The sequence below is a fragment of the Acipenser ruthenus genome, chromosome 51, assembly GCF_902713425.1.
Source record: "Acipenser ruthenus chromosome 51, fAciRut3.2 maternal haplotype, whole genome shotgun sequence".
Taxonomy (NCBI): Eukaryota; Metazoa; Chordata; class Actinopteri; order Acipenseriformes; family Acipenseridae; genus Acipenser; species Acipenser ruthenus.
Window position 1 is genome coordinate 8145818 of NC_081239.1, and position 27799 is coordinate 8173616.

At 44.0% G+C, this 27799-nt stretch overlaps 1 protein-coding gene across 1 annotated transcript in view; it reads left to right on the forward strand.

Moving 5' to 3' along the window:
• The first annotated feature begins 1104 nt into the window (after positions 1-1104).
• Positions 1105-27799, forward strand: part of LOC131722727 (uncharacterized) — a 32593-nt gene continuing 5898 nt past the window's right edge. The window contains exons 1-5 of the mRNA XM_059015740.1: positions 1105-1108; positions 1344-1622; positions 12475-12573; positions 13569-13596; positions 15459-15529. Coding sequence (XP_058871723.1) covers positions 1105-1108; positions 1344-1622; positions 12475-12573; positions 13569-13596; positions 15459-15529 — 481 coding nt within the window. The remainder of the gene's footprint in view (positions 1109-1343; positions 1623-12474; positions 12574-13568; positions 13597-15458; positions 15530-27799) is intronic.

Consider the following 27799-nt stretch of genomic DNA (forward strand, 5'->3'; position numbering starts at 1 on the left):
TACTTTAACAGCATATCACCAATGGCTGTATTTTTATGTATTATTTTTATTTCTTAGCAGACGCCCTTATCCAGGGCGACTTACAGTTGTTACAAGCTATCACATTATTTTTACATACAATTACATTATTTTTTACACATTATTTTTACATACAATTACCCATTTATACAGTTGGGTTTTTACTGGAGCAATCTAGGTAAAGTACCTTGCTCAAGGATACAACAGCAGTGTCCCCCAGCTGGGATTGAATCCACGACCTTCCAGTCAAGAGTCCAGAGGCCTATCCACTACTCCACACTGCTGCCAATGATACAGCTATTAGTGATACAGCTGTATCACTAATAGCTGTATCATGAATAGCTGTATCACTAATAGCTGTATCATTAATTGCGCTTGGAGTTGGTTAAACAGGAACACTTGCTAAATGCATTTGATAGACAATTAAATAGATTCTGTCCAATGCAAATACTTTGCAAAATGATGCAAATACAGTGTATTGATTGTTAAATACAATATTGATTGTATTTAAATGCAAGTGCAAATTAATCCAACCCTGCAGCTTGCATGTAAATGTTATATCACTAAACTGCTCTTCAACAACAACACGTTACATTGTGAAGAAGCCATGCAATACATACTTCATTAATATTCATTTAAATATTGAAATTCAAATGTTTCCTATAACAAAATTGTATTTATTATTATTATTATTATTATTATTATTATTATTATTATTATTATTATTATTATTATTATTATTATTATTGTTGTTGTTGTTGTTGTTGTTGTCAGTAGTAGTAGTAGTAGTAGTGCTATAAATAAACTGCATTGTGTGTGTCGGGAGGACTTGCTATGGCTGTGGGGTAATTGTATTGTTAATAAACTGTATGTGCATTTGTATTTGATGATGTCATCACAACATACAGTATGAGATAGACTAATAAAGTCCCTGGTAGAAATGTCTCAGGGTGTGCACCAGCTATTTATTTTTCTTATGAAGAGATTTAGACATTTTGTAAATCTTTAACAAACTGTTTCAGGTAGACCCCTAGTGGTCATTTTTATACTTCCCTCATTGCTGAAGATCCACCCTGCTCAGGCCCCATGGGTAAAATATGATGGTGACTTGATTAATTATGCCAGTGTTATGAGTATGTTGGGATAATACTGCAAATTTAGTAACTCCAAAATACTGTGATTGCTTTACCTGTCAGGTTCCTCCTTTGTTAATTACAATCTTAGACTGTAGAATATAGCTCCTAAACTTCTGTCTATCTACACAGTTGTTTATTAAACTTGTTTAGTTGTCTGATGTTATGTATTTGTCTTGTTGTGTTTCTCAGAGCTGTTTTCCACACCCACTCTGACAGTGCTACCTGGTGCCTCAGTGTGGGAGGGAGAGGCTGTGACTCTGCAGTGTGGAGCTCACATAAATAAACAGGGCACACAGCTGCAGTACCGCTATATGAAAGACAAGAGGTATCTGAGTGGAGCTGGATCACAGGATCGGCACTCAATCCCATCGGCAGAGCTGAGTAACAGTGGGAACTACCTGTGTGACGTGGAGGCAGTAGAGTTGGGAAAGAATAAACAAAGTGATTCGGTGTCACTGACTGTGAAAGGTGAGTTCAGGCTTAGTCTCAAGAGATTATTATTATTATTATTATTATTATTATTATTATTATTATTATTATTATAGTCAGTACTCGCATATCCGACCCTATAACATTTTTACTTCAGTTGTAACCTGCCCCTACCACCTAAACAACCCCCTTCCCTGCGCACGCACACGCACACACGCACACACGCACATTTCGTATGTAAACAAAAAATATGACTTGGGTTTGAGGAACTGTACAGCGAGACGTATATTGTAGCGTGTATTTATCTTTTCTTTGGCACTGTTGCCGTTTTCTTTTTCTTTTTTTTTATTATGTCTGACATATCACAAGAGATGGCTCATGATGATGGTAGATTGTTCAGCAATCTGTCTCCAATGTTTAACTATTTGAAGACAGTCCTCCTGTTAGTTTTGTTTTTCATCAAGAGGGGTCTTTCATTGATTCTTTCACTGAAATTTGTTATAGCACAAGTTGGGGGAATAACATAACAGCAAAAGACAAACACCTGTCCATTTTTTCAGGGAACACAAAAAAGATACAATGTCAAAAATATATATCTAAAATAAGCAGACTTCCATTTAGATGTACTGTAGTTTGTTTTGTTGGTACAGTACTATATTTTCAACAGAAGTATTTTAATTCAGAACGATATGATTCTGAAAATATCACTTGACAAAACAGACAACACATGGACTGTAATACAGTACATTCTTTTAAATCCAGTACGTATTGTACTAGCATTATGTAAAATTAACGAACAGCAAAATCAAAATGTTACCCATGCACAGAACTGCATAAAACGTAAAATGCAATGCAATTTAGCAAAAGATTTAAAAATAACAACACCAGTTTCAAGTATTAAAACAGTATCCTTCAAAATTGCAGAATATAGTGCCCTAATGTCACAGTTCACTTGCAAATGAAAATGCACAAAAGCAACTAAAGAGCACAGTTTTTTTTTAAATGCATCACAGTATGTATGATTAACTTTTACATTACCTTAGCTTATCTCGTTCGCTTTGTTTTTGGAGGAAGTGATGTGTAACTGCATGTGGAAGGGTGGTGGGCAATTCACTGACACACGGGAGACAGAAGTTTTATTTGCAACACCGCACTAGTGCCCAGTTTTATTATTTTCTTTTGGTTTTATTTTCTCTTTAGCCTGCAGAGGGCGCTGTTGTCTGTGGCCTGAATACCGACAACGGTAGTCAGGTCCACAGTAATACCAATACAGGTACAGTCCAATGTTTCGCACTCACAGGTGCTCAAAACAATAATGAATAGAAAAAGGGAAAATAAAACACAGTAATGAAACTACAAATTAAAGGTGCTGCACTCGGCAGCGTTACCCCGACCGTCGCTATTCGCACGGCCCGGGTCTCCATCCTACACTCACCCGTTCCCTCAACCTGCTTGTACTGTTCGGGGTTCTGCCCAAGTTTTTCCCCGCTTCTAAAAAATTCATTTTCTTTTATTTTTAAATAATTTGTTGTTGTGCTCATTCTTCTCTGGCCATGCTCATTCCGGCAGCACAGCTTCCGCCAGCTGGCTCGATTCTTCTTAGAGGGCAGGCTGAGGGAACAACAGAACGTTATCTTATAGGGTCAGCAATCCCCCAAGACCCGCCTCACCAGACAGTCAGCACAGACCTCCCCTGTTATACTGCACAATAATAAAGACAGACTGATTTGCCATGCCAGAGAAAAAAAACGTGAGCTGTGACGGTTAAACAAGTACATTATAACTAGGGCTTCTAGTTTTCGGTTTTTATTTTTCATCTCTCTCCCTCCCTTTAAGCCTTAATTAATAGTTGTTAAGCCTTAACTGAATACCAGATTGTTTAAATTAGCGACACACTACTAGAAAGTAATGCAGTGGAAATTAATAAGCTGAATTCGGCAATCAGAGACAGAATGGAATGCAGGTTCAAATAGAATCAGGTGAGATCAAGTCACTTGTGAACTCAATCAAGATATGGAGGGTAAAAAGAAACAACTTCCAATTAGTGTTTGATTAAGAAAGTGAATCGGCTCAAAATATATTTAAAAGGACATCACTATAATAAAACATTATAACATTGAAGAGATGGTGTGGCAAGCTGGCCTTAGCGGTGACGTCAGACCCGGAAGAAGCACAGAGTGGTGAGAGGATTGTGAATGAATTGCGCTGTTGCACCGGTTTATTGTAAATGAACAAATAAAACAGCTGAACAAACGGAAAACACTTAACAAAACAAAACAATGCAGTGGCCAAAAAAGACAGACAAGCACAGTTGCCGAACAAGTATCGTCGAGTCCTCCCGCAAGAGTAGCATTTGTTATTTTATTTTTATAATTACTCTCCTTCTCTCTCTCTCCCATTCTCCACTCTCGAACACACAACCACATGTGCGTGAAAATTGGCTTTTTTATGCAGCTGTATCGAGACTCGATTGCTAATCAGTCATTCAATTGGAATCTTGATACATCTGCAAGTGAACTAATTGTGCTCCCCGTGCTTCCATAGTAATACACACTTTAATCTGCACGTGAAGTGATTGTGCAATCCCTGTGCCTAAATACAATTATACACTTTACATCACCTGTGCTACATAACCCACACTCTGTGTACCAATACCTAAACCAACAGTAACACGCCACATGCAACAATGAACACAAAATACACACAGGGGCGCCTCAAATGGGCTTTGTATCAGAACACTGGTGACGGAGTCGGAAATCGCGTGTGACGGGTCATTGCATTAATTTGTTACATATATATAATGGGGATTGATTTTATTCTTAATATAAGGGCGGTAAAATGCAACTGACGTATATCTGAGTAACGGATATCCAGTTCTGACTGTGTAGTATTATTATTATTATTATTATTATTATTAATTATTATTATTATTATTATTATTATTATTATTATTATTATTATTATTTATTTATTTATTTATTTATTTCTTAGCAGACGGCCTTATCCAGGGCAACTTACAACTGTTACAAAATATCACAGTACAAAGTATCACATACAAAATTTCACATTGTAAAGTATCACATTACAGAGTATCATACTACAGATAAGAGGAATAAAATCAGTAGCAAAAGATCAAATTCTAATAAGAGCAAAAAACAGAGAATACAGTAAATAATTCCATGTAAGAACGGGTTCGACTTAGAGCAGTTAAATTTACTTATACGAGTCCAATAGGAGCACGTAGTAAGTATGATAAATGGATGAGAATGATTTCAAATAAGAGCAATTACAAAAAAACATAAATACGGATACCTGTAAGAGTAAAGTCAAATACAAGATACAGAAAGTAGTTATAATTAAGGTATCGAGGTATGAAGCAGTTCAGTGCAAGTACAAGCTGATGCAAGTACTGGAACAATTGGGTGCCATATAGTCCAGTATAGTCGAGAGATGAGGTTTACAGATGCTGTCTGAACAGGTGTGTCTTGAGGAGGCGACGGAAGGTGGGCAGGGACTAAGCAGTCGTGATATCCGTGGGTAGGTCGTTCCACAACTGAGGGGCAAGGGAGGAGAAGGAGCGGGTTCTGCAGGCGGAGGAGAGAAGAGGGGGAACAGCCAGTCTGCCTGAGGTGGAGGAGCAGAGGGGGTGAGAGGGGATGTAGGAATGATAGTCTGGAGATAGGAGGGAGCAGAATGGTCAATACAGCGATAGGCGAGTACAAGAGTTTTGAATTGGATACGAGCACTGATAGGGAGAAAGAGCAGAGCAGCGGTGTAGTGTGGGAGAAATGGGGAAGGGAGAAGACAAGGCGAGCAGCATGGTTTTGGATGAGCTGCAGCGGATGGATGGCAGAGGCAGGGAGGCCGGCCAGGAGGGAGTTGCAGTTGTCAAGGAGGGACACTACAGGGCATCAGTAGACTCTAGGTTTCCAAACGATAAAAGTCTGAGAAAATAGGTATTTTCTTTGTGCCTGCTTGCAGTTGTGTGATAAGGCTTAATGACTGAGCTCCTCTTACATAACACCAGTTTCAGTGTGATTTTCTTTTTGTTTCTGTTTTGTACTTGTTTGTTAAATGATTAGAGCCGGACTCCACTGAATATAATACAGTGGTAACCATGGCCAACAATGGTGAAATATGGCATGGTTTGCTTCACAATAAAATTGAGGTCAGTGCGATATGCAGTTTAGTTATCCTGTCCAGCATCTTCTTCATGCTATAGGATGATATCTAGAAACTGGTTGGTCACAGATTACTCTGGAAGATCAGGTCACTATAGAAGGCCATCTTTCAAAAATAAAATACTACACTGTAAGAGGCTTTGTAACAGGGGGGTTCTGTTACTGTGTGGGTATCCACTGAGAGAACGTGAGACACAGAGGGTTTGTAGTTGAAACGCTGCTCAGGTGTCCAGGTTTTATTTATTTACAGGCAGTTGTTGCAGTTGCTGCGTTGGTGGCCACCACTAAGGTACCAGCAATGGTAGCCCTAGTGCAGGAGGATATCTACAAGGCAGTAAATGAAGAACAAAATCCAAAAACAAAACAGTTCAAACACAGACAATAAATAAAAGGTGGCCAAGTTGGGCTGTGCTACACATGGGGGTCCTGCACCAGGAACCTTCTTCCTAACTTAAACTAAATAAACTGTGGTAGGATTAAAATCGTGATCGTGCTGAAGTTCACCCTGGTTCCACATGCAGTCGTGTGGGTTCTCCGCCTTCATCTCCAGGGCTGTGCAAACAAAGCAACACCAAACACACAAACAGCACAGAACTAAGAAAAAACAAGAAACTGGCTTTTCAGACTCTTTTTAAAGGCAGGTGACCAGGGTTAATTGATTGTCAGTTGTTCAATCGTTCAATTCACCCCCGGCCACCTGCTGCACATTCATTTCAATTAAGCAAATTAAACACATTGTTAATTACAACAAATCCCACCAAACCATATTTATAATTAAACACAATTGTATTTTACAGGGGCAGGCTTCAGCCCTGCCACATACATGTTATAATTGGATCATACAGTAAATTAAACTAAATCCTAATATTTCAAACTGTTCGTGGCTAACAAGATATGTTCAATATACTGTAGCTTAATGCTTTATCGTTCCCATCTGTAAAAAATAGTAGTAATGAATATCTGTACTTCTATTGCATTGGAATCAAACGGGATTAGACTGCTTGCTAAAACTTTATTTTTAGGCCTTTACTTAAAAAAAAAGAAAAAGAAGGACACCAATGTTGTTGTTATTATTATTATTATTATTATTATTATTATTATTATTATTATTATTTTATTGTTAATCCCAATTGCAACGTACCAAAAGTTGATTAGATCATTGCGATCATCACATTATCCTCCACAGCAGAATACAGCTACATGAAAATGTAATGTAATTGATAACACAAACAGCTAGCACAGTAAATACAGTTTTCAACAACACGTTACTTTGCGAAGAAGCCATACAGTGAATAATTAATTTAGTCATTGGAATATTTTAATTCAAATGTGTCTCTAATGAAATTATGATGGACAGTCAGATGCATGTTGCTATGATTGCCAGACACAGATACCTTGTAATTTTCCTTGATTAATAGGCTTTGTCATCCTCTAGTAAACCTGGAGTTATATTTTCATTATGAAACGTTTTGATTCTGTCGACAGTCCCAATTTGTTGTCTTTATTATAAGTTGTATTATTACCACTACTACATTGTAAGTTACATTGCTTTAGGGGTGAATTCACTATGGTTGTGGGGTAATTGTATTGTTAATAAACTGTATGTGCCTTTGTATGTGATGATGACATCATAACATGAGATAGACTAATAAAGTCCAGAAACGCTGTCTAGAAGCATCTTGAGGACATGCACCATGCACCAGTTATTTCTTTCCCATGAAGAGATTTAGACATTGTGTAAATCTTAAAACAAGCTGTTTTAGGTGGGCCCCTAGTGGTCATTTTTATACTGCCCTCATTGCAGAAATTCCATCCTGCTCAAGCCCCATGGGTAAAATATGTTGGTAACTTGATTACTTATGCCAGTGTTATGAGTATTTTGGGATAATACTGCAAATTCGGTAAATCCCAAATCCTGTGATTGTTTTACCTGTCAGGTTCTTGAACTGTGGAGTATAGATCCTAAACGTATGTTTATTGAGCATCACCTGTCTTTATAAAAAGGGGAGTTGGTTGCTGACTGGAGGTGCCATGCATTTATATACTTGAGCTGCCATCTGTGTCCACATGTCTGGATATAAACCACTCACCCAGTATTACAAGGACGGTAAAATGCGACTGATGTGTATCTGAGTGTCATATATCCGAGTGATGACTATATCTATCTATCTATCTATCTATCTATCTATCTAGATTTGTATACATAAGAAGGTTGAATTGAACTCTACATTGCTTTTCTCTGATTGGTCTGCATTAATATGAAACAATCATTCTATTCTATTCATTCTGTGCTCCAGGGTGATTCTTTAGTCCTTTCTTTCACCCAGACTTTGTGTCTAACAGAACTATTACTGATTGGAGCCTGCGAGCTACAAAAGAGTTAAACAAGTGCTTTACAATAGAAGGGATCTACTTCCAGAACGACCACTTTGTAGATTCATTTGTAGATCACTTTGTAGTATGTTATCTAATGACTTTGTCTTTGCAATATTTACTTAATAATTCAGGAGATTCAAGACACTTTTGTAAAACAAATTCTTAGCAATGTCCGTTAATTCTTTACTTATATTAGCAAGTACATTAAAGTGACTCCCTGTACTGTGTTGTAATTATTCATTATGTTCAAGTAACAGTTTTATTTAATACAAGTAAAAATAGTCTCCACTGAACATAATACCCCACAGCTATCCTGCTAGGGAAGTGCTGCTCACAGCCACTCAGGAATAAAGGAAACGTGAGTCCTTATTTGTCATCTGTATTTCAGCAGGACAACCAAAGCCAGCCCTGTACTGGGAGGGGAGAGGGGGAGAAATATTTGAAGGAGACACAGTCACCCTGAGCTGTGTGGTTGAGGGGGGCTCTGGTGGCTGGAGATATCTCTGGTACAAAGACAGGCAGGGAGCTCCAGTGTACCAGACTGACAGCAGCAGTGGAACTGGAGCCGGATACACAATCAGTGCTGCTGCTCTGTCCCACAGTGGAGAGTACTGGTGTGGAGCTGGACGGGGCAGGAACACATTTTACTCACAATACAGCAATCCCATCTGGGTAAATGTAACTGGTGAGCAATACAGAATCTCCTTCCTTTTTACTAAAGCTTTGCCCTCAGCAGTAGGGGGTACTCTTTTGATTCTGCTTGGGAGCCTCAATCCTCCAGCATTTCCCTAATTCCAATTTCTAATTCTATTCCTCTCTATGTCTCTCTGTCTATTCAGATACTCCACCACGCAATAGCTCAAATCAAAGCGATATCTGATGTTATATAGAACACCATGACAAAGCATATCTATTTACAGTAAATGTCCATTTTAAAAATAATAATCTCATTGCTCATTTTTCAATACCAAGAAAAAAAAATATGTATTGAATTATTTGAGAGTGTGGTTTAAACTCATGACTAACACTGTTGTAAGTGAAGACTCAACTCATTATACTTCATAGCAGTGTTTGAATGACTTGCAGATTATCAATGCAGATATATCTAAGGGTTTAGAACCTAGGGAGGGGAGGGGGCAGGATGCTGTGGGATGTTTCAATGGTGTGTTTATAGCTTGTTCCTGTCTTGACTGAAACATTTGGTGTTACCTTTATAAGCAAAACAATAAGGAGCCTCTGTACTCCAGCACTGCCTCTGTCTCTCTAAGGAGCCTCTATACTCCAGCACTGCCTCTGTCTCTCTCTCTCTGATTGGTTTGAATATCTTGGTCAGACAGCTTCAGAATCACTAACCTGTCTTCATGTCATCTTTTCATAGCTCTGTTCTCCAGGGTGACTCTGACAGCATCTCCAGGATATACAGTAAAGGAGGGAGAGGCTCTTAACCTGACCTGTGAGGCAGCAGTGAACAAAACCCCCCGCCCTGAACTCCACTACACCATTGTGAGAGACGGGGAGCCTGTGACTAACAGCACTGACTCTGCACTGTACAGCATAGCCAGCACTGAGAAGAGCCACACTGGGAGCTACACGTGTGCTGTGGAGTCACAGGGAGTGAAGAAGAGCAGCCAGGAGTTACACATTGAAGTGCAAAGTAACAACAGCCTCTACATATCACCTCTTCACCCGCTGAACAGAGGAACAGTTGTTGCCAAGCTCTTGAACCCTCCTGAATATTTATGCTTTAAGAAAATAAGAAAGTTTACAAACGAGAGGAGGCCCCATTTGGCCCATCTTGCTCGTTTGCTTGTTAGTAGCTTATTGATTCCAGAATCTCATCAAGCAGCTTCTTGAAGGATCCCAGGGTGTCAGCTTCAACAACATTACTGGGGAGTTGGTTCCAGACCCTCACAATTCTCTGTGTAAAAAAGTGCCTCCTATTTTCTGTTCTGAATGCCCCTTTATTCCTCATAATTGTGAACGACACTCACTCACCCCTCCTCTCCTCTCAGAGTCCTGGTCGTGGATCATTGCTGCTCTCAGTGTCTCGCTGGTTTTGATTGTTATTCACTCACCTCTCCTCTCTCCTCTCAGAGTCCTGGTCGTGGATCATTGCTGCTCTCAGTGTCTCGCTGGTTTAGATTGTTATTCACTCACCCCTCCTCTCTCCTCTCAGAGTCCTGGTCGTGGATCATTGCTGCTCTCAGTGTCTCTGGTTTTGATTGTTATTCACTCACCTCTCCTCTCCTCTCAGAGTCCTGGTCGTGGATCATTGCTGCTCTCAGTGTCTCTCTGGTTTTGATTGTTATTCACTCACCTCTCCTCTCCTCTCAGAGTCCTGGTCGTGGATCATTGCTGCTCTCAGTGTCTCGCTGGTTTTGATTGTTATTCACTCACCCCTCTTCTCCTCTCAGAGTCCTGGTCGTGGATCATTGCTGCTCTCAGTGTCGCTGGTTTTGATTGTTATTCACTCACCCCTCCTCTCTCCTCAGAGTCCTGGTCGTGGATCATTACTGCTCTCAGTGTCTCTGGTTTTGATTGTTATTCACTCACCCCTCCTCTCCCCTCAGAGTCCTGGTCGTGGATCATTGCTGCTCTCAGTGTCTCGCTGGTTTTGATTGTTATTCACTCACCCCTCCTCTCTCCTCAGAGTCCTGGTCGTGGATCATTACTGCTCTCAGTGTCTCTGGTTTTGATTGTTATTCACTCACCCCTCCTCTCCTCTCAGAGTCCTGGTCGTGGATCATTGCTGCTCTCAGTGTCTCGCTGGTTTTGATTGTTATTCACTGTCCCCTCCTCTCCTCAGAGTCCTGGTCGTGGATCATTGCTGCTCTCAGTGTCTCTCTGGTTTTGATTGTTATTCACTGTCCCCTCCTCTCCTCTCAGAGTCCTGGTCGTGGATCATTGCTGCTCTCAGTGTCTCGCTGGTTTTGATTGTTATTTACTCACCCCTCCTCTCTCCTCAGAGTCCTGGTCGTGGATCATTGCTGCTCTCAGTGTCTCGCTGGTTTTGATTGTTATTCACTCACCCCTCCTCTCTCCTCAGAGTCCTGGTCGTGGATCATTGCTGCTCTCAGTGTCTCTAGTTTTGATTGTTATTCACTCACCCCTCCTCTCTCCTCAGAGTCCTGGTCGTGGATCATTGCTGCTCTCAGTGTCTCGCTGGTTTTGATTGTTATTCACTCACCCCTCCTCTCCTCTCAGAGTCCTGGTTGTGGATCATTGCTGCTCTCAGTGTCTCTGGTTTTGATTGTTATTCACTCACCCCTCCTCTCTCCTCAGAGTCCTGGTCGTGGATCATTGCTGCTCTCAGTGTCTCTGGTTTTGATTGTTATTCACTCACCCCTCCTCTCTCCTCAGAGTCCTGGTCGTGGATCATTGCTGCTCTCAGTGTCTCGCTGGTTTTGATTGTTATTCACTCACCTCTCCTCTCCTCTCAGAGTCCTGCTCGTGGATCATTGCTGCTCTCAGTGTCTCTCTGGTTTTGATTGTTATTCACTCACCCCTCCTCTCTCCTCTCAGAGTCCTGGTCATGGATCATTGCTGCTCTCAGTGTCTCGCTGGTTTTGATTGTTATTCACTCACCTCTCCTCTCTCCTCTCAGAGTCCTGGTCGTGGATCATTGCTGCTCTCAGTGTCTCGCTGGTTTTGATTGTTATTCACTCACCCCTCCTCTCTCCTCTCAGAGTCCTGCTCGTGGATCATTGCTGCTCTCAGTGTCTCGCTGGTTTTGATTGTTATTCACTCACCCCTCCTCTCCTCTCAGAGTCCTGGTCGTGGATCATTGCTGCTCTCAGTGTCTCGCTGGTTTTGATTGTTATTCACTCACCTCTCCTCTCTCCTCTCAGAGTCCTGGTCGTGGATCATTGCTCCTCTCAGTGTCTCTCTGGTTTTGATTGTTATTCACTCACCCCTCCTCTCTCCTCTCAGAGTCCTGGTCTTGGATCATTGCTGCTCTCAGTGTCTCTGGTTTTGATTGTTATTCACTCACCTCTCCTCTCTCCTCTCAGAGTCCTGGTCGTGGATCATTGCTGCTCTCAGTGTCTCTGGTTTTGATTGTTATTCACTCACCTCTCTCCTCTCCTCTCAGAGTCCTGGTCGTGGATCATTGCTGCTCTCAGTGTCTCTGGTTTTGATTGTTATTCACTCACCCCTCCTCTCTCTCCTCAGAGTCCTGGTCGTGGATCATTGCTGCTCTCAGTGTCTTGCTGGTTTTGATTGTTATTCACTCACCCCTCCTCTCTCCTCTCAGAGTCCTGGTCGTGGATCATTGCTGCTCTCAGTGTCTCGCTGGTTTTGATTGTTATTCACTCACCTCTCCTCTCTCCTCTCAGAGTCCTGGTCGTGGATCATTGCTGCTCTCAGTGTCTCGCTGGTTTTGATTATTTTTTTTCCTGTCACACTATTGCTGTTCTACCGATACAAGACCAAAGGTGAGACTCACACTCTGAACTTACTAGTTAGAGGCTGATTGAAGACTGCATTTCAGACTTTGAGAAATATGTAATTCAAAACGTTTGTCAAAGACTTAATAGTGATGCATTTAGAAATACAAAATTTTAATACATTCAAGGACAAACATTGCATCTAGTTCTTTTTATTGAATATCTTTTAGATATTTCATTGACTTCTATTAGAAACCTTTGTCATTTTAAGTTATGCCATTTATGTTAGTATTTCCTTTGTTATAATACTGAATGATACAACACAGACCTCACAGCAGTCATGCAGGATGGGCTGGAATTACTAAGCTTTGGTTCCATTACAGAGCTCTCCAGCATTTTAAAGGCTTAGAGAACTTACTGCAGCCAGAGCGTATTAAATCAAGCCAATTGAATTGTGTCACCTTGTCCGTTTCCTTGTGTATATTAACATTCCAACTGTGTTGTGTAATCAATAGATTACATTTCCATGTACAAACACATCAACTATTGTCACATTGTGATTAGAAATATGCTCCACTCCCAACTTTTAAATAGAAAAAAACACTAATGATGCAACCGAACCATGAACATGTGTAAAAAAAAGAATAAAAAAATATCTTTCAGGAATGTGTAGTAATAAGTGTCAATGAAAAATTGCATAATTGCATTTGTAATGAATTGAAATGAAACTTCAATTTAACATATATATATATATATATATATATATATATATATATATATATATATATATATATATATATATATATATATATATATAATGTTATGACTTACAGTAGTTTAGTGCAGCTAGACTGTAATTGCAGTACAGTCGAACTCAAGCTACTCTAAAAGCTGTACACTCTGTAATACACTCTGCTGAGTCCCAAAGCACTGCTGTATCACAACTGCAGTTCATTTACCATATGGATAGATCGAATTACACAGACCAAAACCAACTCCAGTAAAACAATCATACCTTTACAACGTGTTTCCTGTATTTCCAGGTTTTCTGTTCATTGCTGCTAAATCAAGGTAAGAATATAGAGCTTAATATCAGTTACAAGCGGCTGCAATGGCTGATAGAATATGTGCTGGCATGACTCTTGTAGCTCTGGGCATGTTGTGACTGCTGTGCTGCAGGTACTCATCATGCTGTGTCATTGAGATCTCACTCTGCACACACGTGGTGATGCAGTGTGTTTGAAACCTGGAAGGATCCATAGAAAACACATTGACAAGATTTAGTTTCTTCCCTGAAACCTGTGTGAAACTCTGACCAAACCAGCTTGTTTCATCATAGAGCCTTTCCCATGAATTCAGGCGATTTTAAGCCCTGAATCAGATTATTAAACTGATCCGATGTGACTGTGTGGGGATCCATTGCATTTCAATGGGTGATTATACCCCACTAATTTCACATCTCACAACTGCAGGGATTTTTGGGATGTAACATCTGTCTTTCACATTCAGAGAGCGGTCGGGACCGTTTCAGGACACTGAATGCATTATACTTCTATTTAGAGGTGAACTATACCCATATTACAACATTATTATTATTATTATTATTATTATTATTATTATTATTTATTTCTTAGCAGACGCCCTTATCCAGGGCGACTTACAATTGTTACACGTTATCACATTATTTTTACATACAATTACCCATTTATACAGTTGGGTTTTTACTGGAGCAATCTAGGTAAAGTACCTTGCTCACGGCTACAGCAGCAGTGTCCCCCACCTGGGATTGAACCCACAACCCTCCGGTCAAGAGTCCAGAGCCCTAACCACTACTCCACACTGCTGCACACATACTACTACTACTTAATAAGACTGCTGATGGACCATATTAAAGATCAGTCAATTATCAGCCAAATATGCTTTGATTTTTAAAGTGTTCTGAAACCAGTTGTAACAGGGGAGGTCTGTGCTGACTGTCTGGCGCATGCATAGTGCTGCAGAAAGAGGGCAGCAACCTCGTAAGATCCGCCTGTCAGTCATGGCAATGACACATAGAGGTGGGACGAGGGTGTGTGGTCTCTCCCTCTCTCTGAATGGTTGGGAGGCGGGCCTTGGGGGATTGCTGGGCCTATAAAATAACGCTCTGTTCCCTCAGCTGCCCCTATAGGATGATAAACGAGCGAGCAGAAGCTCTATTGCTGGACCGAGAACGGCTGGAGAATGAAAACAAAACAAAACAAAATATATGGGTAGCGGAGAAACCGTGGGCAGGCCCCAAAAGGATAGACTGTAGTTTGAGGGAACGGTGGAGTGTAGGATGGAGACCTGGACCGTGCAGGTAGCGACGGTCAGGGAAACACTGCAGAGTGCAGCACCTTTATTTTGTAGTTTTGTTAATAGTGTTTTGTTTTCCATTTTTCTTTGTGTCATTTGTTTTCATTATTATTTTGAGCACTTGTATGTGCACTGGACTGTATACCGATATTGGTAACCCAGTGTTCCTGATTACTGTTGTCAGTATTCAGGCCATGGACAACAGCGCCCTCTGCGGGTAAAAATAAATAAGTGCGCCTGAGCGGCGTTACAAATAAAGTTTTGTCTCCTGTGTGTCAGTGAATTGCACACCACACTTCCACACCAGTCCTACTGTATTAGTTTACATCAGAAGCAGAATAAACCCATTTTGAATTGGGAATCAGTCAGGCCCAGTTAGGATAACAGGCTGGCAGAAATTGGATTTCTCTGGATCTCAGAAACTGTGCCTATGTGCTCTTAGACTGCAGGTAGAATCAGCTGCAGGCAGCCCCAGTTTGATGTTACAAGATGAGATTGAGTTGTATGGTCTGGTTTCATGGTGCACATAGAAACAAAGCAACAGTAATGAGGCTCCTGTCCTCCCTGGTACATTGATCCCCTCTCTCTGTCTCTTACAGGCGCCCTGCAGATCAGACTCCTGCACAGCCCTCGAGGGGAACGGAGCTCTCCGGACTTGGACAGGAGCCTGGTGAGTTACTGACACTGTTCACAGAGCTTTAACTCACCAAGAATAAAACAGTCTGACAGTTTATGATGAAGCCAATGGCAGTCTACTACAGTATTTTTATGAATATCAAAATCTATTCACTTAATAAACAGACTTGAAAAAAATAGGGATCATAGTTTAAGATATAAAATAATCTAATTACTGTAGAAATAATCTTGCCTAGAATATAATTTAGTCTTTAGTGTTTTCATTGCTATTGGTGAACAAAAATGGTGAAAGCCTTTTGTACTCTTTCTATTAACAGCTTAAAAAATACTATTACAAATCTGAATCGCAATACGTATTACTGGAGTTATTTTGTTATCTCTAACCATACTCTTTCTTAAGAAGGTACAGTAGGATGATTCCAATACTTAATAGTATGAACTATAAACTAAAATAAAACTTAAAATAATGGAATTTATTTAGCCCAGAAACGTTACATTAAATTGTTACTGTTTCAAACTTCATAATTAGTTAATGTTGAAAAGATGCATTCCTAATGCATGCAGATGCAGACAGTGATGGTGAATATACTGCCCTGGGCAGTGTGCTTGCAGAAAGGAGCTGTTCTTGTTCTGATGCAGATGCAGATGCAGACAGTGATGGTGTATATACTGCCCTGGGCAGTGTGCTTGCAGAAAGGACCTGTTCTTGTTCTGATGCTGGATGCAGATGCAGACAGTGATGGTGTATATACTGCCCTGGGCAGTGTGCTTGCAGAAAGGACCTGTTCTTGTTCTGATGCAGATGCAGATGCAGACAGTGATGGAGAATATACTGCCCTGGGCAGTGTGCTTGCAGAAAGAACCTGTTCTTGTTCTGATGCTGGATGCAGATGCAGACAGTGATGGTGTATATACTGCCCTGGGCAGTGTGCTTGCAGAAAGAACCTGTTCTTGTTCTGATGCAGATGCAGATGCAGACAGTGATGGTGTATATACTGCCCTGGGCAGTGTGCTTGCAGAAAGAACCTGTTCTTGTTCTGATGCTGGATGCAGATGCAGACAGTGATGGTGTATATACTGCCCTGGGCAGTGTGCTTGCAGAAAGGACCTGTTCTTGTTCTGATGCTGGATGCAGATGCAGACAGTGATGGTGTATATACTGCCCTGGGCAGTGTGCTTGCAGAAAGGACCTGTTCTTGTTCTGATGCAGATGCAGATGCAGACAGTGATGGTGTATATAATGCCCTGGGCAGTGTGCTTGCAGAAAGGACCTGTTCTTGTTCTGATGCAGATCCAGACAGTGATTCTGTATATGCAGCCCTGGGCAGTGTGCTTGCAGAAAGGACCTGTTCTTGTTCTGATGCTGGATGCAGATGCAGACAGTGATGGTGTATATACTGCCCTGGGCAGTGTGCTTGCAGAAAGGACCTGTTCTTGTTCTGATGCAGATGCAGATGCAGACAGTGATGGAGAATATACTGCCCTGGGCAGTGTGCTTGCAGAAAGGACCTGTTCTTGTTCTGATGCAGATGCAGATGCAGACAGTGATGGAGAATATACTGCCCTGGGCAGTGTGCTTGCAGAAAGAACCTGTTCTTGTTCTGACGCTGGATGCAGATGCAGACAGAGATGGTGTATATACTGCCCTGGGCAGTGTGCTTGCAGAAAGGACCTGTTCTTGTTCTGATGCAGATGCAGATGCAGACAGTGATGGTGTATATACTGCCCTGGGCAGTGTGCTTGCAGAAAGAACCTGTTCTTGTTCTGATGCTGGATGCAGATGCAGACAGTGATGGTGTATATACTGCCCTGGGCAGTGTGCTTGCAGAAAGGACCTGTTCTTGTTCTGATGCTGGATGCAGATGCAGACAGTGATGGTGTATATACTGCCCTGGGCAGTGTGCTTGCAGAAAAGACCTGTTCTTGTTCTGATGCAGATGCAGATGCAGACAGTGATGGTGTAAATACTGCCCTGGGCAGTGTGCTTGCAGAAAGGACCTGTTCTTGTTCTGATGCAGATGCAGACAGTGATTCTGTATATGCTGCCCTGGGCAGTGTGCTTGCAGAAAGGACCTGTTCTTGTTCTGATGCTGGATGCAGATGCAGACAGTGATGGTGTATATACTGCCCTGGGCAGTGTGCTTGCAGAAAGGACCTGTTCTTGTTCTGATGCAGATGCAGATGCAGACAGTGATGGTGTATATACTGCCCTGGGCAGTGTGCTTGCAGAAAGGACCTGTTCTTGTTCTGATGCAGAAGCAGATGCAGAAAGTGATGGTGTATATACTGCCCTGGGCAGTGTGCTTGCAGAAAGGACCTGTTCTTGTTCTGATGCAGATGCAGATGCAGACAGTGATGGTGTATATACTGCCCTGGGCAGTGTGCTTGCAGAAAGGACCTGTTCTTGTTCTGATGCTGGATGCAGATGCAGACAGTGATGGTGTATATACTGCCCTGGGCAGTGTGCTTGCAGAAAGGACCTGTTCTTGTTCTGATGCAGATGCAGACAGTGATGGTGTATATACTGCCCTGGGCAGTGTGCTTGCAGAAAGGACCTGTTCTTGTTCTGATGCTGGATGCAGATGCAGACAGTGATGGTGTATATACTGCCCTGGGCAGTGTGCTTGCAGAAAGGACCTGTTCTTGTTCTGATGCAGATGCAGACAGTGATTCTGTATATGCTGCCCTGGGCAGTGTGCTTGCAGAAAGGACCTGTTCTTGTTCTGATGCTGGATGCAGATGCAGACAGTGATGGTGTATATACTGCCCTGGGCAGTGTGCTTGCAGAAAGGACCTGTTCTTGTTCTGATGCAGATGCAGATGCAGACAGTGATGGTGTATATAATGCCCTGGGCAGTGTGCTTGCAGAAAGGACCTGTTCTTGTTCTGATGCAGATCCAGACAGTGATTCTGTATATGCTGCCCTGGGCAGTGTGCTTGCAGAAAGGACCTGTTCTTGTTCTGATGCTGGATGCAGATGCAGACAGTGATGGTGTATATACTGCCCTGGGCAGTGTGCTTGCAGAAAGGACCTGTTCTTGTTCTGATGCAGATGCAGATGCAGACAGTGATGGTATATATACTGCCCTGGGCAGTGTGCTTGCAGAAAGGACCTGTTCTTGTTCTGATGCAGATGCAGATGCAGACAGTGATGGAGAATATACTGCCCTGGGCAGTGTGCTTGCAGAAAGAACCTGTTCTTGTTCTGACGCTGGATGCAGATGCAGACAGAGATGGTGTATATACTGCCCTGGGCAGTGTGCTTGCAGAAAGGACCTGTTCTTGTTCTGATGCAGATGCAGATGCAGACAGTGATGGTGTATATACTGCCCTGGGCAGTGTGCTTGCAGAAAGAACCTGTTCTTGTTCTGATGCTGGATGCAGATGCAGACAGTGATGGTGTATATACTGCCCTGGGCAGTGTGCTTGCAGAAAAGACCTGTTCTTGTTCTGATGCTGGATGCAGATGCAGACAGTGATGGTGTATATACTGCCCTGGGCAGTGTGCTTGCAGAAAAGACCTGTTCTTGTTCTGATGCAGATGCAGATGCAGACAGTGATGGTGTAAATACTGCCCTGGGCAGTGTGCTTGCAGAAAGGACCTGTTCTTGTTCTGATGCAGATGCAGACAGTGATTCTGTATATGCTGCCCTGGGCAGTGTGCTTGCAGAAAGGACCTGTTCTTGTTCTGATGCTGGATGCAGATGCAGACAGTGATGGTGTATATACTGCCCTGGGCAGTGTGCTTGCAGAAAGGACCTGTTCTTGTTCTGATGCAGATGCAGATGCAGACAGTGATGGTGTATATACTGCCCTGGGCAGTGTGCTTGCAGAAAGGACCTGTTCTTGTTCTGATGCAGAAGCAGATGCAGAAAGTGATGGTGTATATACTGCCCTGGGCAGTGTGCTTGCAGAAAGGACCTGTTCTTGTTCTGATGCAGATGCAGATGCAGACAGTGATGGTGTATATACTGCCCTGGGCAGTGTGCTTGCAGAAAGGACCTGTTCTTGTTCTGATGCTGGATGCAGATGCAGACAGTGATGGTGTATATACTGCCCTGGGCAGTGTGCTTGCAGAAAGGACCTGTTCTTGTTCTGATGCAGATGCAGACAGTGATGGTGTATATACTGCCCTGGGCAGTGTGCTTGCAGAAAGGACCTGTTCTTGTTCTGATGCAGATGCAGATGCAGACAGTGATGGTGTATATACTGCCCTGGGCAGTGTGCTTGCAGAAAGGACCTGTTCTTGTTCTGATGCAGATGCAGATGCAGACAGTGATGGTATATATACTGCCCTGGGCAGTGTGCTTGCAGAAAGGACCTGTTCTTGTTCTGATGCAGATGCAGATGCAGACAGTGATGGAGAATATACTGCCCTGGGCAGTGTGCTTGCAGAAAGAACCTGTTCTTGTTCTGACGCTGGATGCAGATGCAGACAGAGATGGTGTATATACTGCCCTGGGCAGTGTGCTTGCAGAAAGGACCTGTTCTTGTTCTGATGCAGATGCAGATGCAGACAGTGATGGTGTATATACTGCCCTGGGCAGTGTGCTTGCAGAAAGAACCTGTTCTTGTTCTGATGCTGGATGCAGATGCAGACAGTGATGGTGTATATACTGCCCTGGGCAGTGTGCTTGCAGAAAAGACCTGTTCTTGTTCTGATGCTGGATGCAGATGCAGACAGTGATGGTGTATATACTGCCCTGGGCAGTGTGCTTGCAGAAAAGACCTGTTCTTGTTCTGATGCAGATGCAGATGCAGACAGTGATGGTGTAAATACTGCCCTGGGCAGTGTGCTTGCAGAAAGGACCTGTTCTTGTTCTGATGCAGATGCAGACAGTGATTCTGTATATGCTGCCCTGGGCAGTGTGCTTGCAGAAAGGACCTGTTCTTGTTCTGATGCTGGATGCAGATGCAGACAGTGATGGTGTATATACTGCCCTGGGCAGTGTGCTTGCAGAAAGGACCTGTTCTTGTTCTGATGCAGATGCAGATGCAGACAGTGATGGTGTATATACTGCCCTGGGCAGTGTGCTTGCAGAAAGGACCTGTTCTTGTTCTGATGCAGAAGCAGATGCAGAAAGTGATGGTGTATATACTGCCCTGGGCAGTGTGCTTGCAGAAAGGACCTGTTCTTGTTCTGATGCAGATGCAGATGCAGACAGTGATGGTGTATATACTGCCCTGGGCAGTGTGCTTGCAGAAAGGACCTGTTCTTGTTCTGATGCTGGATGCAGATGCAGACAGTGATGGTGTATATACTGCCCTGGGCAGTGTGCTTGCAGAAAGGACCTGTTCTTGTTCTGATGCAGATGCAGACAGTGATGGTGTATATACTGCCCTGGGCAGTGTGCTTGCAGAAAGGACCTGTTCTTGTTCTGATGCAGATGCAGATGCAGACAGTGATGGTGTATATACTGCCCTGGGCAGTGTGCTTGCAGAAAGGACCTGTTCTTGTTCTGATGCAGACGCAGATGCAGATGGTTACAGTGATGGTGTATATACTGCCCTGGGCAGTGTGCTTGCAGAAAGGACCTGTTCTTGTTCTGATGCTGGATGCAGATGCAGACAGTGATGGTGTATATACTGCCCTGGGCAGTGTGCTTGCAGAAAGGACCTGTTCTTGTTCTGATGCAGATGCAGACAGTGATTCTGTATATGCTGCCCTGGGCAGTGTGCTTGCAGAAAGGACCTGTTCTTGTTCTGATGCTGGATGCAGATGCAGACAGTGATGGTGTATATACTGCCCTGGGCAGTGTGCTTGCAGAAAGGACCTGTTCTTGTTCTGATGCAGATGCAGATGCAGACAGTGATGGTATATATACTGGCCTGGGCAGTGTGCTTGCAGAAAGGACCTGTTCTTGTTCTGATGCAGATGCAGATGCAGACAGTGATGGTGTATATACTGCCCTGGGCAGTGTGCTTGCAGAAAGGACCTGTTCTTGTTATGATGCTGATGCAGATGCAGACAGTGATGGTGTATATACTGCCCTGGGCATTGTGCTTGCAGAAAGGACCTGTTCTTGTTCTGATGCAGATGCAGACAGTGATGGTGTATATACTGCCCTGGGCAGTGTGCTTGCAGAAAGGACCTGTTCTTGTTCTGATGCAGATGCAGATGCAGACAGTGACGGTGTATATACTGCCCTGGGCAGTGTGCTTGCAGAAAGGAAAAGTTCTTGTTCTGATGCTGGATGCAGATGCAGACAGTGATGGTGTATATACTGCCCTGGGCAGTGTGCTTGCAGAAAGGACCTGTTCTTGTTCTGATGCAGATGCAGATGCAGACAGTGATGGTGTATATACTGCCCTGGGCAGTGTTCTTGCAGAAAGGACCTGTTCTTGTTCTGATGCAGATGCAGACAGTGATGGTGTATATACTGCCCTGGGCAGTGTGCTTGCAGAAAGGAGCTGTTCTTGTTCTGATGCAGATGCAGATGCAGACAGTGATGGTGTATATACTGCCCTGGGCAGTGTGCTTGCAGAAAGGACCTGTTCTTGTTCTGATGCAGATGCAGATGCAGACAGTGATGGTGTATATACTGCCCTGGGCAGTGTGCTTGCAGAAAGGACCTGTTCTTGTTCTGATGCTGGATGCAGATGCAGACAGTGATGGTGTATATACTGCCCTGGGCAGTGTGCTTGCAGAAAGGACCTGTTCTTGTTCTGATGCAGATGCAGATGCAGATGCAGACAGTGATGGTGTATATACTGCCCTGGGCAGTGTGCTTGCAGAAAGGACCTGTTCTTGTTCTGATGCAGATGCATATGCAGACAGTGATGGTGTATATACTGCCCTGGGTAGTGTGCTTGCAGAAAGGACCTGTTCTTGTTCTGATGCAGATGCAGACAGTGATGGTGTATATACTGCCCTGGGCAGTGTTCTTGCAGAAAGGACCTGTTCTTGTTCTGATGCAGATGCAGACAGTGATGGTGTATATACTGCCCTGGGCAGTGTGCTTGCAGAAAGGACCTGTTCTTGTTCTGATGCAGATGCAGATGCAGACAGTGATGGAGAATATACTGCCCTGGGCAGTGTGCTTGCAGAAAGGACCTGTTCTTGTTCTGATGCAGATGCAGATGCAGACAGTGATGGAGAATATACTGCCCTGGGCAGTGTGCTTGCAGAAAGAACCTGTTCTTGTTCTGACGCTGGATGCAGATGCAGACAGTGATGGTGTATATACTGCCCTGGGCAGTGTGCTTGCAGAAAAGACCTGTTCTTGTTCTGATGCAGATGCAGATGCAGACAGTGATGGTGTAAATACTGCCCTGGGCAGTGTGCTTGCAGAAAGGACCTGTTCTTGTTCTGATGCAGATGCAGACAGTGATTCTGTATATGCTGCCCTGGGCAGTGTGCTTGCAGAAAGGACCTGTTCTTGTTCTGATGCAGATGCAGACAGTGATGGTGTATATACTGCCCTGGGCAGTGTGCTTGCAGAAAGGACCTGTTCTTGTTCTGATGCAGATGCAGACAGTGATGGTGTATATACTGCCCTGGGCAGTGTTCTTGCAGAAAGGACCTGTTCTTTTTCTATGCTAGATGCAGATGCAGACAGTGATGGTGTATATACTGCCCTGGGCAGTGTGCTTGCAGAAAGGACCTGTTCTTGTTCTGATGCTGGATGCAGATGCAGACAGTGATGGTGTATATACTGCCCTGGGCAGTGTGCTTGCAGAAAGGACCTGTTCTTGTTCTGATGCAGATGCAGATGCAGACAGTGATGGTGTATATACTGCCCTGGGCAGTGTGCTTGCAGAAAGGACCTGTTCTTGTTCTGATGCAGATGCAGATGCAGACAGTGATGGTGTATATACTGCCCTGGCAGTGTGCTTGCAGAAAGGACCTGTTCTTGTTCTGATGCAGATGCAGACAGTGATGGTGTATATACTGCCCTGGGCAGTGTGCTTGCAGAAAGGAGCTGTTCTTGTTCTGATGCAGATGCAGATGCAGACAGTGATGGTGTATATACTGCCCTGGGCAGTGTGCTTGCAGAAAGGAGCTGTTCTTGTTCTGATGCAGATGCAGATGCAGACAGTGATGGTGTATATACTGCCCTGGGCAGTGTGCTTGCAGAAAGGACCTGTTCTTGTTCTGATGCAGATGCAGATGCAGACAGTGATGGTGTATATACTGCCCTGGGCAGTGTGCTTGCAGAAAGGACCTGTTCTTGTTCTGATGCAGAAGCAGATGCAGAAAGTGATGGTGTATATACTGCCCTGGGCAGTGTGCTTGCAGAAAGGACCTGTTCTTGTTCTGATGCAGATGCAGATGCAGACAGTGATGGTGTATATACTGCCCTGGGCAGTGTGCTTGCAGAAAGGACCTGTTCTTGTTCTGATGCAGATGCAGATGCAGACAGTGATGGAGAATATACTGCCCTGGGCAGTGTGCTTGCAGAAAGGACCTGTTCTTGTTCTGATGCAGATGCAGATGCAGACAGTGATGGAGAATATACTGCCCTGGGCAGTGTGCTTGCAGAAAGAACCTGTTCTTGTTCTGACGCTGGATGCAGATGCAGACAGTGATGGTGTATATACTGCCCTGGGCAGTGTGCTTGCAGAAAAGACCTGTTCTTGTTCTGATGCAGATGCAGATGCAGACAGTGATGGTGTAAATACTGCCCTGGGCAGTGTGCTTGCAGAAAGGACCTGTTCTTGTTCTGATGCAGATGCAGACAGTGATTCTGTATATGCTGCCCTGGGCAGTGTGCTTGCAGAAAGGACCTGTTCTTGTTCTGATGCAGATGCATATGCAGACAGTGATGGTGTATATACTGCCCTGGGCAGTGTGCTTGCAGAAAGGACCTGTTCTTGTTCTGATGCAGATGCAGACAGTGATGGTGTATATACTGCCCTGGGCAGTGTTCTTGCAGAAAGGACCTGTTCTTTTTCTATGCTAGATGCAGATGCAGACAGTGATGGTGTATATACTGCCCTGGGCAGTGTGCTTGCAGAAAGGACCTGTTCTTGTTCTGATGCTGGATGCAGATGCAGACAGTGATGGTGTATATACTGCCCTGGGCAGTGTGCTTGCAGAAAGGACCTGTTCTTGTTCTGATGCAGATGCAGATGCAGACAGTGATGGTGTATATACTGCCCTGGCAGTGTGCTTGCAGAAAGGACCTGTTCTTGTTCTGATGCAGATGCAGACAGTGATGGTGTATATACTGCCCTGGGCAGTGTGCTTGCAGAAAGGAGCTGTTCTTGTTCTGATGCAGATGCAGATGCAGACATTGATGGTGTATATACTGCCCTGGGCAGTGTGCTTGCAGAAAGGAGCTGTTCTTGTTCTGATGCAGATGCAGATGCAGACAGTGATGGTGTATATACTGCCCTGGGCAGTGTGCTTGCAGAAAGGACCTGTTCTTGTTCTGATGCAGATGCAGATGCAGACAGTGATGGTGTATATACTGCCCTGGGCAGTGTGCTTGCAGAAAGGACCTGTTCTTGTTCTGATGCAGAAGCAGATGCAGAAAGTGATGGTGTATATACTGCCCTGGGCAGTGTGCTTGCAGAAAGGACCTGTTCTTGTTCTGATGCAGATGCAGATGCAGACAGTGATGGTGTATATACTGCCCTGGGCAGTGTGCTTGCAGAAAGGACCTGTTCTTGTTCTGATGCTGGATGCAGATGCAGACAGTGATGGTGTATATACTGCCCTGGGCAGTGTGCTTGCAGAAAGGACCTGTTCTTGTTCTGATGCAGATGCAGATGCAGACAGTGATGGTGTATATACTGCCCTGGGCAGTGTGCTTGCAGAAAGGACCTGTTCTTGTTCTGATGCAGACGCAGATGCAGATGGTTACAGTGATGGTGTATATACTGCCCTGGGCAGTGTGCTTGCAGAAAGGACCTGTTCTTGTTCTGATGCTGGATGCAGATGCAGACAGTGATGGTATATATACTGGCCTGGGCAGTGTGCTTGCAGAAAGGACCTGTTCTTGTTCTGATGGAGATGCAGATGCAGACAGTGATGGTGTATATACTGCCCTGGGCAGTGTGCTTGCAGAAAGGACCTGTTCTTGTTCTGATGCTGATGCAGATGCAGACAATGATGGTGTATATACTGCCCTGGGCATTGTGCTTGCAGAAAGGACCTGTTCTTGTTCTGATGCAGATGCAGACAGTGATGGTGTATATACTGCCCTGGACAGTGTGCTTGCAGAAAGGACCTGTTCTTGTTCTGATGCAGATGCAGATGCAGACAGTGACGGTGTATATACTGCCCTGGGCAGTGTGCTTGCAGAAAGGAAAAGTTCTTGTTCTGATGCTGGATGCAGATGCAGACAGTGATGGTGTATATACTGCCCTGGGCAGTGTGCTTGCAGAAAGGACCTGTTCTTGTTCTGATGCTGGATGCAGATGCAGACAGTGATGGTGTATATACTGCCCTGGGCAGTGTTCTTGCAGAAAGGACCTGTTCTTGTTCTGATGCAGATGCAGATGCAGATGCAGACAGTGATGGTGTATATACTGCCCTGGGCAGTGTGCTTGCAGAAAGGAGCTGTTCTTGTTCTGATGCAGATGCAGACAGTGATGGTGTATATACTGCCCTGGGCAGTGTGCTTGCAGAAAGGAGCTGTTCTTGTTCTGATGCAGATGCAGATGCAGACAGTGATGGTGTATATACTGCCCTGGGCAGTGTGCTTGCAGAAAGGACCTGTTCTTGTTCTGATGCAGATGCAGATGCAGACAGTGATGGTGTATATACTGCCCTGGGCAGTGTGCTTGCAGAAAGGACCTGTTCTTGTTCTGATGCAGATGCAGATGCAGATGCAGACAGTGATGGTGTATATACTGCCCTGGGCAGTGTGCTTGCAGAAAGGACCTGTTCTTGTTCTGATGCAGATGCATATGCAGACAGTGATGGTGTATATACTGCCCTGGGCAGTGTGCTTGCAGAAAGGACCTGTTCTTGTTCTGATGCAGATGCATATGCAGACAGTGATGGTGTATATACTGCCCTGGGCAGTGTGCTTGCAGAAAGGACCTGTTCTTGTTCTGATGCAGATGCAGACAGTGATGGTGTATATACTGCCCTGGGCAGTGTGCTTGCAGAAAGGACCTGTTCTTGTTCTGATGCTGGATGCAGATGCAGACAGTGATGGTGTATATACTGCCCTGAGCAGTGTGCTTGCAGAAAGGACCTGTTCTTGTTCTGATGCAGATGCAGATGCAGACAGTGATGGTGTATATACTGCCCTGGGCAGTGTGCTTGCAGAAAGGACCTGTTCTTGTTCTGATGCTGATGCAGATGCAGACAATGATGGTGTATATACTGCCCTGGGCATTGTGCTTGCAGAAAGGACCTGTTCTTGTTCTGATGCAGATGCAGACAGTGATGGTGTATATACTGCCCTGGACAGTGTGCTTGCAGAAAGGACCTGTTCTTGTTCTGATGCAGATGCAGATGCAGACAGTGACGGTGTATATACTGCCCTGGGCAGTGTGCTTGCAGAAAGGAAAAGTTCTTGTTCTGATGCTGGATGCAGATGCAGACAGTGATGGTGTATATACTGCCCTGGGCAGTGTGCTTGCAGAAAGGACCTGTTCTTGTTCTGATGCTGGATGCAGATGCAGACAGTGATGGTGTATATACTGCCCTGGGCAGTGTTCTTGCAGAAAGGACCTGTTCTTGTTCTGATGCAGATGCAGATGCAGATGCAGACAGTGATGGTGTATATACTGCCCTGGGCAGTGTGCTTGCAGAAAGGAGCTGTTCTTGTTCTGATGCAGATGCAGACAGTGATGGTGTATATACTGCCCTGGGCAGTGTGCTTGCAGAAAGGAGCTGTTCTTGTTCTGATGCAGATGCAGATGCAGACAGTGATGGTGTATATACTGCCCTGGGCAGTGTGCTTGCAGAAAGGACCTGTTCTTGTTCTGATGCAGATGCAGATGCAGACAGTGATGGTGTATATACTGCCCTGGGCAGTGTGCTTGCAGAAAGGACCTGTTCTTGTTCTGATGCAGATGCAGATGCAGATGCAGACAGTGATGGTGTATATACTGCCCTGGGCAGTGTGCTTGCAGAAAGGACCTGTTCTTGTTCTGATGCAGATGCATATGCAGACAGTGATGGTGTATATACTGCCCTGGGCAGTGTGCTTGCAGAAAGGACCTGTTCTTGTTCTGATGCAGATGCATATGCAGACAGTGATGGTGTATATACTGCCCTGGGCAGTGTGCTTGCAGAAAGGACCTGTTCTTGTTCTGATGCAGATGCAGACAGTGATGGTGTATATACTGCCCTGGGCAGTGTGCTTGCAGAAAGGACCTGTTCTTGTTCTGATGCTGGATG